Genomic DNA, 10,000 nt, shown 5'->3' with positions numbered 1-10,000 from the left:
CTAGCAGCTCACTCTGATCAGGGTCTCAGGATTACTCACATGTTTGACTGAGGAAGTGGCCCTGTACAGGATGAGGTCTGAGCAAGCAGGAAGAAGGCGAGGTCGGAGGGGCTTATGGCCTAGTGTTTCTTGATTCTGCCTACCTGTCTCACTGAAATTCTCTTAACAAACAATACAGACTCGATCACCTGGAAGTGTCTTTTTAAAGACTCGTTTTATGTTTTCTTTTCTTTCTTTTTTTTTTTACTCACCCCTCTGTCCCATCCCATCCCCCACTCTCTCATATGGGTGTGGACATGAGCACACACATAGACAGGGACGCTTGCCAAGGATAGGAAATGGTCCACACAGTCCCCCCTCTGGGCTAGCCGCGCCAGGAAGCAGCCAGCCATGGAAGCATGCACAGAGAGTCTGGGGTGAGTTTCTGGATGGGCACTTCTAACAAGCAAAATGAAACCGACCAATGAAAACCGTGAGCAAAAGAAAGCGGAGAAACAAAACGATAACATGAAAGCCTTGGCAGGTAAGATGGACATGAAGACCAAGCAGACCACTACAGGGAGAGGAGGAAGAGGCCTGGCCTCTCTCCACCTGAGGGAAGCTAGCCCTGCCCCAAGGGGCTGAGGCAGTCTGGTCTCCTGGTGAGAGCAACTCCATGTGAATTAACATAAAGGATGGTACAAAGGAAAAAGAAGCATTGCAAATAAAAAAAAAAAATACATGTAGCATGTGCCTACCATTTTCCAGATAAGAAGGGGCCGTACCTTCTGACGGGTCTAGGCGGCGGGCCCGCCTCCCGTGTTTGGAATTGTTGTGCACAAACATGTTGTCAGATACGGCCAGCACGTGGCCGTCCACGTTGACTGTTGTCGATACAACGACCTGTGAAGACGAAGTGGATTTGAAAATGGAGTTGGCACAGGAAAGCACAGGCGGGCGCCGTGCGAGCGAGATAAAAGCCAGCTCAGAGACTGCGCTGAGGAGACTCCACTCACTCTGGAAACTCGCCACTGACTGAAGTGCATTCACAGTTTGGTTTGTTTTTTTTTTTTTTTGGCTAATGGGGGTGGGTTGTTTTGTTTTGTTTTGACTCAAGATTGCTTCTTTTCAAAAAAAAAAAAAAAAAAAAACCTGCTCCACTAATTAGGGTTTAATCTCTTATTATGCTAACAAGTGGATTCAATTCAGAGAAATATTCTCCTAGCCATTAGCTTCCGAAATACCCCTCTAGCCACTCATTTGAAAGCCTCTGTTTTGATTGATCTGCTCAGATATTGATTAGATAGTTTATCTAATTTAAATTAGTTCACTTGAGAATAGCCTCTCTTGAAGACCTAAGAGGGGGGATTCAATTGTCCCCCCCAAAAAAGCTTCCTAAAATCAGGGTTCTGGCTGCTACCCCAGCTATCCCTGTTCTACCAGCAGATGATCCCTGGGTCAACTGTACAATTACGTTTAATGTCTGAGAATGAAGTTCTTTGCAGCTGAAAAAAACAAATTGAATTTGAATTGTGGAAGTGTTTTTTTCAGTCCAGGAAGAGGAATCTTTCTCAAGTTCATGGGGAAGGGTGGCAAAGTCCCAGGAGAGGCTAAGAGCATGTCCAAGGAGAAAGGGCAAAAACAGGCTTCTTGGCTGCCTCATGGGAGGAGAAAATGAAGCCACCATACAAAGAGGCCACCTTCCTGATGCCAACTGTCCTCAGTGAGCTCACAGGAGGCACACACTGCAGCAGACCCAGGCAACAGCCAAGGGTGGTCTGGCTGTCCTGTTTCTAAAACAGTTGGGGCGGTATGGCACACTGCTTTCCAGAGGACCTGGAAATCAAGGAGCTCAGCCTAGACTTAATGTGGGACTGGAGCCTGGATTTGACATAAAGGATGCCTGGCTCCAGCACTCCTAGAGCCCCACACTGCCAGGTCCTGGGGCCAGCTCCTCCTGAGAACGCTGGGCAGGGGAGAGGGGAGCGAAGACTGCCAGAGAAACTGGAGGTGACAAGCCAATGCCACCAAGGCCACAGCAAGCCTTGGTGAGCAGTAACCATCAGTAAGTCTCCTTCAGACACGAGAATACATAGCACCAAATATGTTTATGACAGGGGAAACTGAGGCAAGGAACATAGGGCAAGCCACTGCAAGGATCTTTTATAAACCTGAAATGGCACTAAGAGAAAGCCTATTAATAAAATAAATAAAATAAATTGATTTTTAACTGATGAGAGACAAATAAATAAGTAAATAAATAAATAGTATTTTTGCCAGGCACAGTGGTACATGCCTATAATCCTAGCACTTAGGAAGCAAAAGCAAGAAAATAGTAAGTTTGAGGCCAGCCTGGGCTACATAGCCAGACTCTGTCTCAAAATACACACACATACACACACACACACACACACACACACACACACACACACACACACACACACGAACAAGTAAATAAAAAAGTATGTTAGGTATAAAAGAGAATGCAAAGCTACAAGCTTATATAAGAATATGTTTTTAAAGAACGGACTTTTAAAACCTCAAACCCCATAGGATCATGGTGCAGGGGCATGGTATTATAGACACCCTCAGCGACTGGGGCGGTGTCCTCGAATTCTTTCCCCCTTGTGTCTGCCAGGATAACCTGGTCTCAGTAACATCAGACTGTCTGAACTAAGAATACAGTCAGTACATGTTCTGAAGATCTGGCATTGTCTCAGATGCACCTGGTACCACTATGGTGTCACCTGTGGCCTAGCAATCTCCTTCCCTGGGGGACACAGAGGCTGCTCCTGTTTGCCAAGATCGTCCTGGGCTCCACCTGGATGTATACTCTGCCCTGAGCAGTAAAAGAACTTCTAGGAACACATGACCTGGGTATGGTACAGAGACCTGGCCAGTGTCGAGGCATGGACTTGACGAGCGTATGTTAAAAAGACATAGGAAAAGGTAAAAAATAAAAAGGTTCAAAGGTACCGTCTATGCTCTGCCATCTATACAAAAACTAGTCACGAGGGGAAAGAGAGAAAACAGACGCAGTGCGCAGTTGAGAATGGGCCAACCCTGCAAATGCACCCATCGGAAGACACGGAAAGCACAGCACTGTTGCAAGCATCGAGTGTGCCACGATGTGCACAAGTCCAGGTAAACCTTCTGAGAGGCGGGGGAGTAAAGTTACCAGAGTCACTGTGGTCTCACAACGCATGGTGAGATCAACTCTGATGGATGATGCCATGCTCCATCATTGGTGAGACAAACAGAACCCTGCTACTAAGTCTGGTGGGACCTCCTCTGCCTAGATGGACCAATTTTGCCCATGTTTTGTGGTCTCTTGTGTATATATAAAAAAAAAATGGAATCTGGTCCAGTATTTTACAAGAGATGCTCTCCCCAGTCATGAAAGCCAGTATGGGTAAACAGGGATCTGCTTCCCTGAAGAGCCATGAAGGCAAAAGATGGATATCACATACTTCCCTGAAGAACACACAGAACCCTACAAATACTGTGAGCTACTTGACCAACAAAGTTGACATCCCAAATAAGATTCCCTCAGTAATCTAGGATTCATTTCCATTCGGTGCTTGGTTCTTCTAATTTTCCAATGAAAATCAGCTAGACAGTCTATCTCGTGCCCATGACCCTGACAGAGCCTTCTGATCACCCATAAAGAAATATGGATGCTGTCAGAGCTGGTCCTTGAAGCCAACAAGCAATGCTCTCCCTTGTAGACCAAGTTTTCATTGCAAATGGGCATGTGCAAGCCTAGATCCCGAACAGACCTGTAGTAGCTGGACTACTACTGAATGGAGGAAGTCAGACACCTTGGACCTTGGAGGGTAGGGAAATGTGTAGAGGCCTGTGCTAAGCAGGGGCAGACCCTTTACGAGGATGCTCTAGACACCAAGCATTCTAGAGAGTTTACATTATGGTTCTTTTCCTACTCGTCATCCTCATACAAAATGACAATCAATCAACTGGCCATTTGATCCCTAAAAATGTGCATCTTCAGCCTGGCCAAGCTTTCAGAGCTGATGATGTCAGGAGGCTGTGGGAAACATGATCATCTTATCTTCCCTGTCCCTGCACAGAGTCATACATCTGGCATAGTGAAAACACTAGCTCATTTAAAAAGCATTTTATTTGTCTATTTTCTGAATTATTTATTTAATTTTATGTGGCTATGTATGTGCCTGAGTCTAGTAGATGGACCCCACAGGAGCAGATGCCCTTGAAGGGCAGAAGAGGTATCAAATCCCCTGGAACTGGAGTTAGAGATGGTTGTGAACCTCTAGGTGGATACTGAGAACTGAACCCAAGAGCAGGAAACATTCTTAACCACCGAGCCATCTCTCCAGCAGCCCCTCATTGACCTATTTTTATCAAACAAATCAAGTTCCACGTGTTGCTAGCCTTGGGGAATGAAAGAGCTTTCTGAACAACGGGGACCTCTGAAAGTTGGGCAGAACAGGCGGGGTGGAACTGGGGGTGGGGGTGGGGTGAGGTGGGGGGGCTGCATACCTGGAACCTCCGCATGTCCCGAGGGTTGCCTGCATTCTTCAGGCAGTTCTGATTGCACTTGAGGAAGAACTTTAGAAAGAATCTACAAAGACACAAAGAAAGGATAGTTAGAGTCAGCCCACAAGAGACAACCTAAAAAAAAGACTTGCACAGAAGCAACAGAAGAGGCCCCACAACTGTGCTGGCGGCCCTGTAGGGGGCGATGCTGAGTGCAGCCATGGGATTGGCAGACAGAGGCTCCTGGCCTCTGTTCTGAGTGGCACGACAGATTCCCAAGGTTTATAACTGTGTCTTTCCGAGGGATCTCATCTTACAAGGATCTCTGCATTAACTATTAGCCTTTAGAGAGACACCCGCTCCAGACAGAGACGCCTGCGTCAGCCAATGAAGATGCAGAATGTCTAGTAAAATCTGAATTTTGGATAAGCAACGATTGACTTTTAGAATAGGGGTGTCTTAAGGTGAATCTATGTAAAAATATCAAAGTTGAAATTCTATTGACTGTGCTACATTTATCTGGAAACCCCAATTTCCAGCGTTTATCTTGCTAAAGCAAATACACTATCAAGGACCAAGTTTTAAAGTCACAGTAGGGGTGGGGGAGCACTCAAAATGCATTATATACACGTATAAAATAGTCAAAAAATAAATTTAATATTAAAAAAAAATAGTTACAATAGGCTTAACCTTCAAGAAAGGAACGGGTGTGGGGCTACCACGATTTCTGTGAATGATCTCTGTGTTTTTAAGGGACTAGCTGGTGGTTTGGGGTGTTTTCACACACAGTCTTGCTCAGACAGAGTACAGGAGCAACAGGCCCCAGCCCTGGTGGGAGTGAAGAGGTCAAACATGGAAACCAGCTTCACCTCCCATCGGACCTGGCCTTGTGTGCAGCAGGAAGAGTCAGGAGTCCTGACTGTGTGTTGAGAGGCTCTGACAAAAACATCATCATCCAGCCTTCCCCACTCCTGCACAAACAAATGTGCTGCCTTAGTATGAACAGGTAAACACTACACAGCCTGGATGCGAGACACCAGCTCACGGATCTTGTCTCTGCACTTTCTCTGTCTCTACTTGCAAAGGCCACATCCATAGTGAGTGGAAGGCCGATTCCCCGCCAATACATCGCCACTGTGGCTAAGAGCCTGTGCAGCAAGGCTACATAAAATACCTACTCGCTTTTCTCCCCAAACGTCCCCTGTCTTATTTGGAAGTGATTGATTTTTTTTTTATGGTGCTTTATAAAATTTCCTGGAATTCGGTTCTTCGTTAGCAATTACAATATGAGAAAATAAAAGACTCCATGGAGTAGGACTTGTTTGTCTTCCCAGCACATCCTGGAAGACCCAAGGAGGGTAGAAGAGGATCCCTTTGATGAGGCTAAGAATGGTGGCCATTCAATTAAATTTTCTTACATACTCATACCATGAGTCCTTGCTACTTTGGGCCAGAATTTACATCTTTTATTAACTCACCTCACCTATACACTTAGCTCACAATGCCTCTTAACACCATCTGCCATCAGCCAGAGCAAGTCACTTGATATTCCACCCACCAATTTTTCCTAACAACCACTGTGCAATTAAACTCCACACGTTCTGCAGCGAGGTAAATTAGACGCACCTGCGGCCACACTGCATTTGAACTGCATCAGAAAGGGCCTAACAAGGTGAGGGCGCCACAAAGTTATCGTCCTGTCAGGCAATTAGGTTTTCACTTCAGGGACAGCCACACGGTGCAATTATGCCCCACATTACCACCCGGCTAATCTTCTGAGCAGGCGCCAGAGAGAAGCTGCTCATCCGCAAAGGTACCTACGAGGAGCTGGTGTCTGTCGGGGGCTTTTTTTTTTTTTTTTTAAATGAAAGATGTCTTCCCCCTCCTGAGGAGGTTGTTCTAAATTCCTCGATGTCTGTTTAGCCAGCTTGGCCCTCTTACCTCTAAGATAGCATAGTAGATTTTAAAGAGATCCTAAGCAGCCCAGCGCATTCTGGGACTTTAACTATCATCAGTTTAGAAACCAGAAGAGCAAAACTGGGTGGTGGATGCCACAAGCACACTGTGCCCTGTGGGGGGTCGCTGGGAGCAGAAGCGGGCACAGACATCATGCACACATGTTCATGCTTGCTCGCTCTCTTGCATGTGGCAATCACAGCTCTTCTTCTATGCAGAGCGTGTGACGGCAGTGGCCGTGGGTACGTGAGACAGGTCTACTGGGAACAACCCCTATGCAGAACAGGATCCTTTCCACGCTCCCAGGCTCCAGTGACACAAAGTACACCCCAAGCCGGTCCCACCTTGCCAGGCCGGAGGGAAACCTCTGCGTACAAGAAGTGCTTCTTTCACCCCTGGTTTTGCTTCTGTTTAATTCTAGAATGCAATTCAGGATTCATAGGTGGGAAATGCAGCCCAGTCAAGGCAAGCTTGCAGACACGGCGCACTGTTGCGTGGGAGTGGACGCGCTCCATGAGGTGCGCTGTTGCAGTGTTTGGGAAAGGGATGAGAAAACCGAATGCCCACGCATGACATCCAATGGTAATTCCCACATCCTTTACTCAATTACCCTTTAATTGGCTGTTTCCTAAGAACTATCTGACAACCACTTTACATATCTCACTTCCAGAGTCTGGTACACAAAGGATTTAATACTCCTGTTATGAAAGGAAAAATCCTTCCTATGTCAGAAAAATCTTTGGCTTTAGCACCAATAAACTCTCTATTATTGCTAAATGTGGATTTGCTGCTTGATCGCGAAGAGGCGATAAAAATTCTAACCTGTCATTAGTACATTATGCTTAATTGTGTACAGTGTGTTTCCCTGGCATCTGCTGGCCCAACGTCAAAATGACCGTTATGTGCACTAATTCCCTGACCCCATCTTTATTTCCCTAAAGACTCATCATCTTTCACAGTAGGTACCAGAGTAAATCAAGCTTGAAATATAGGCTTTATTTACTTGTTTCTTAGAGGCAGAAGGGGAGACAGTAGCTAAAGACGAACTGTTCCACACCACACTATCCCCAGGAATATTCTACTTGGAAACATCATGAAAAATTCCAGAAAGTTCTCGGGCAGAGAGTAAGATGCCATCACTGTGGAAATAGACTTTCCTCAGTGTTGCATGGATTAGGACAGATGCCACGATGCTATTCTCGTTCATTCTTGGGAGGGCTGGTTCACTCTCCTAATGCCTGAGATCCCCATGATGACGGGCGGGGAACATAAGGACACAGCAAAGCCTTTGCCTGGAAGGACCGTCGGCCTAGCCTAAGAGCTTGAGTTGAAGTTGAAAATCCCCTCCTGATGGGACACTTATCCCCCTGCTGTAGAAGGGTGTGGCCCACAGCGCCCAATGAGGAGAGCTCAGAGTTTTGTTTTGAGGGTGTTGAATCAGAGACTCAACAAACAAGTCCAGTGTCAACAGGACTGCAGAGGAATAAAGCTGCTTCAGGAGAGGCTAGAACAAGTAATGGGACCTCCCATTTCCACCAGAGCCCAACATGGGTACCCAGGATAAGGGGCACACAGAGGCCCCTCCACAGTAACGAATTTCAAAGTCGGCTCCATCTCTGTGTGTTTAAGCTATGAATTAGTTCATTTATATTTACTTTTATGAAGCTGATTAACCGAAGCTTCTCTATCTGATGAAAATCATTTTAATTGTAGTGTTAGGCTCCTGTGTAATATCCATTACATTATGAACTGTTTAAATTCTACATGGGTATTGTGTAAATTGGCCCTTTGTGAGCTAGCAGGCAATTAGGACCAAACAGCTCTCCTTTAAACGGCTACAGAACTTTGTGGTGGTGTTCAGGACAATCAGAGACAAAGGAGGCTGTTTAATTGTAATTTAATGGAATATCAAGGAGTCCGTGGCATTAGACGCTGGCAACAGAGAGCAGGAGAGAAAAATTAACTGCAATTATGTTTGATTAAAGCTATCCTTCTCAATAATCAGCAGTCCTGACAGGCCATGGGGCTCTCGTGGGCTCCAGGATGGCAAAAGGTGTTGAGCAATATTAGGGCCAATAAAGGGGATATTAGCATAGCTAATTACAGCCCTGCAAAACCTGTAAAGGGGGCCTCTGTGTATTGTAATGTGGGAAATAATTGGCCAAGGCCGTTATCAATTACATAAGGAATGAATTTGGTTTGTCAGAGAAAAGCTGATGAGATGCCTCTCATCTGACACCAGTCCTTCCTTCACGTTTCCAGGCGGCTCCGAACTCACCCACGTCCATCAAGAGCCGGCTTACCAGTGGCCAAGTCACTGATAAAATCGGCCTGCCAGCAAGGGTTAGGTAATTAATATCACTCACCTCCCTACCTCCCCCCCCCACACACACACGCTGATGTTCTTACCCAACTGAAGCCACTAATCATACAGTAATGATTTCTTTCCCTCTGGTCAAAGGAAAAATAGATCGGCTAGAAATGTGGCAGGCTTTGAGGGTGTACCCTGGTGACTGAGGGGAACGGGGGAACTTGGAAGAGGTCTCACTGAGAGCCCCTTCAAGCACCTTCCAGCACATGTGACTATGGTTTATTTGAAGAGTTCAGGTCCTCTGAAGCTCTGCAGTCCTCTATGGGGGCTTTTAGTTAGTTATGGGGACTTTTATTTAGTTAGTTTGGGGTTGTCAAAGAATAGACTGTTCCAAAGGAATCTGAAAATGTGTGTGAGCAACAGAGCACTGGATGGCCCCACCCCAAATGTCCTTGTGAAAGACATGTAGTCAAGCTGAGCAGTCCAAAGTGCTCTGGCCTCTCGAAGGCTAAGTAGCTGAACTCCAAGAAAAGAGCTCTGGCTTCTCAGGATTCCTTCTCCACCTGGTTCCAGCCTGTTGCTAGAGGCACAGCCTTCTAGCCCACAGCCATGTGCAGCCTGGGAAACAGGAGACCAGAAGGAAAACTATGGGTGCTTTTTTATGGGATGGGCGGGGCTGGCTCACTCTTAGCTGTTAAGTCTGAGCCCTTGATGAGCAAGACACTTGGGTGATGATGGGTAGAGCTCCAGTCCATCATCCCAAAGCCCAAAGCAGTCCTGCGTAAGTCAGGGTGTAACGACACTGTGTGGGCTTCAGGGAGGGACACACCCAGCCATTGCCGATGGTCCCCCAGAGTTAGTTAGTACTCTTTTAACACATAATAGCCCGAGTGAGTTAAGTGGGTTGTACTGACAATCCACCAGAAAACACAGCTTCAAAGGCATCAGACATTGCGGTGCCAGGTGCTGGGGTGGGTAGGAGGGTGAGGAGCAACTGCTTCCGGGGTTGCAAAGTTTCCTCTTGGGGTGAAGAGAGCTTTCTAAGCTAGAGAGAGGTACCGGCCCTGCAACCTCATGAGTGTGCCAAGTGCTACTGAACTGTTCACTTCCCAAACGGTTAACACTGTGTCATGTCCATTTCACTTCACAAGTCCCCGCCCCAGAGGAGCCCTCTCTCAAGCATGAGAGAGGCGGAGCCGAGGCCGCTGAGATGGAGGCGGCTGTGACCCTTACCTGCCA

At 46.7% G+C, this 10,000-nt stretch overlaps 1 protein-coding gene across 10 annotated transcripts in view; it reads right to left on the bottom strand.

Moving 5' to 3' along the window:
• Nucleotides 1-10,000, bottom strand: part of Ebf3 (EBF transcription factor 3) — a 119,949-nt gene that overhangs the window by 36,066 nt on the left and 73,883 nt on the right. For 6 of the 10 annotated variants that reach the window (XM_028869114.1, XM_028869128.1, XM_037209571.1 and 3 more), the window contains exons 7-8: nt 4,498-4,579; nt 738-882 (exon numbers count right to left, since the gene is read on the bottom strand). In XM_028869114.1, coding sequence (XP_028724947.1) covers nt 738-882; nt 4,498-4,579 — 227 coding nt within the window. The remainder of the gene's footprint in view (nt 1-737; nt 883-4,497; nt 4,580-10,000) is intronic. The other 4 variants (XM_028869123.1, XM_028869133.1, XM_037209587.1 and 1 more) reach the window with 1 other exon arrangement.

Source organism: Peromyscus leucopus, chromosome 1 (genome assembly GCF_004664715.2).
Source record: "Peromyscus leucopus breed LL Stock chromosome 1, UCI_PerLeu_2.1, whole genome shotgun sequence".
In the NCBI taxonomy this organism is placed as follows: Eukaryota; Metazoa; Chordata; class Mammalia; order Rodentia; family Cricetidae; genus Peromyscus; species Peromyscus leucopus.
The sequence above is the reverse complement of the archived record's forward strand: the minus strand, read 5'-3'. Positions and strand labels throughout refer to the sequence as shown.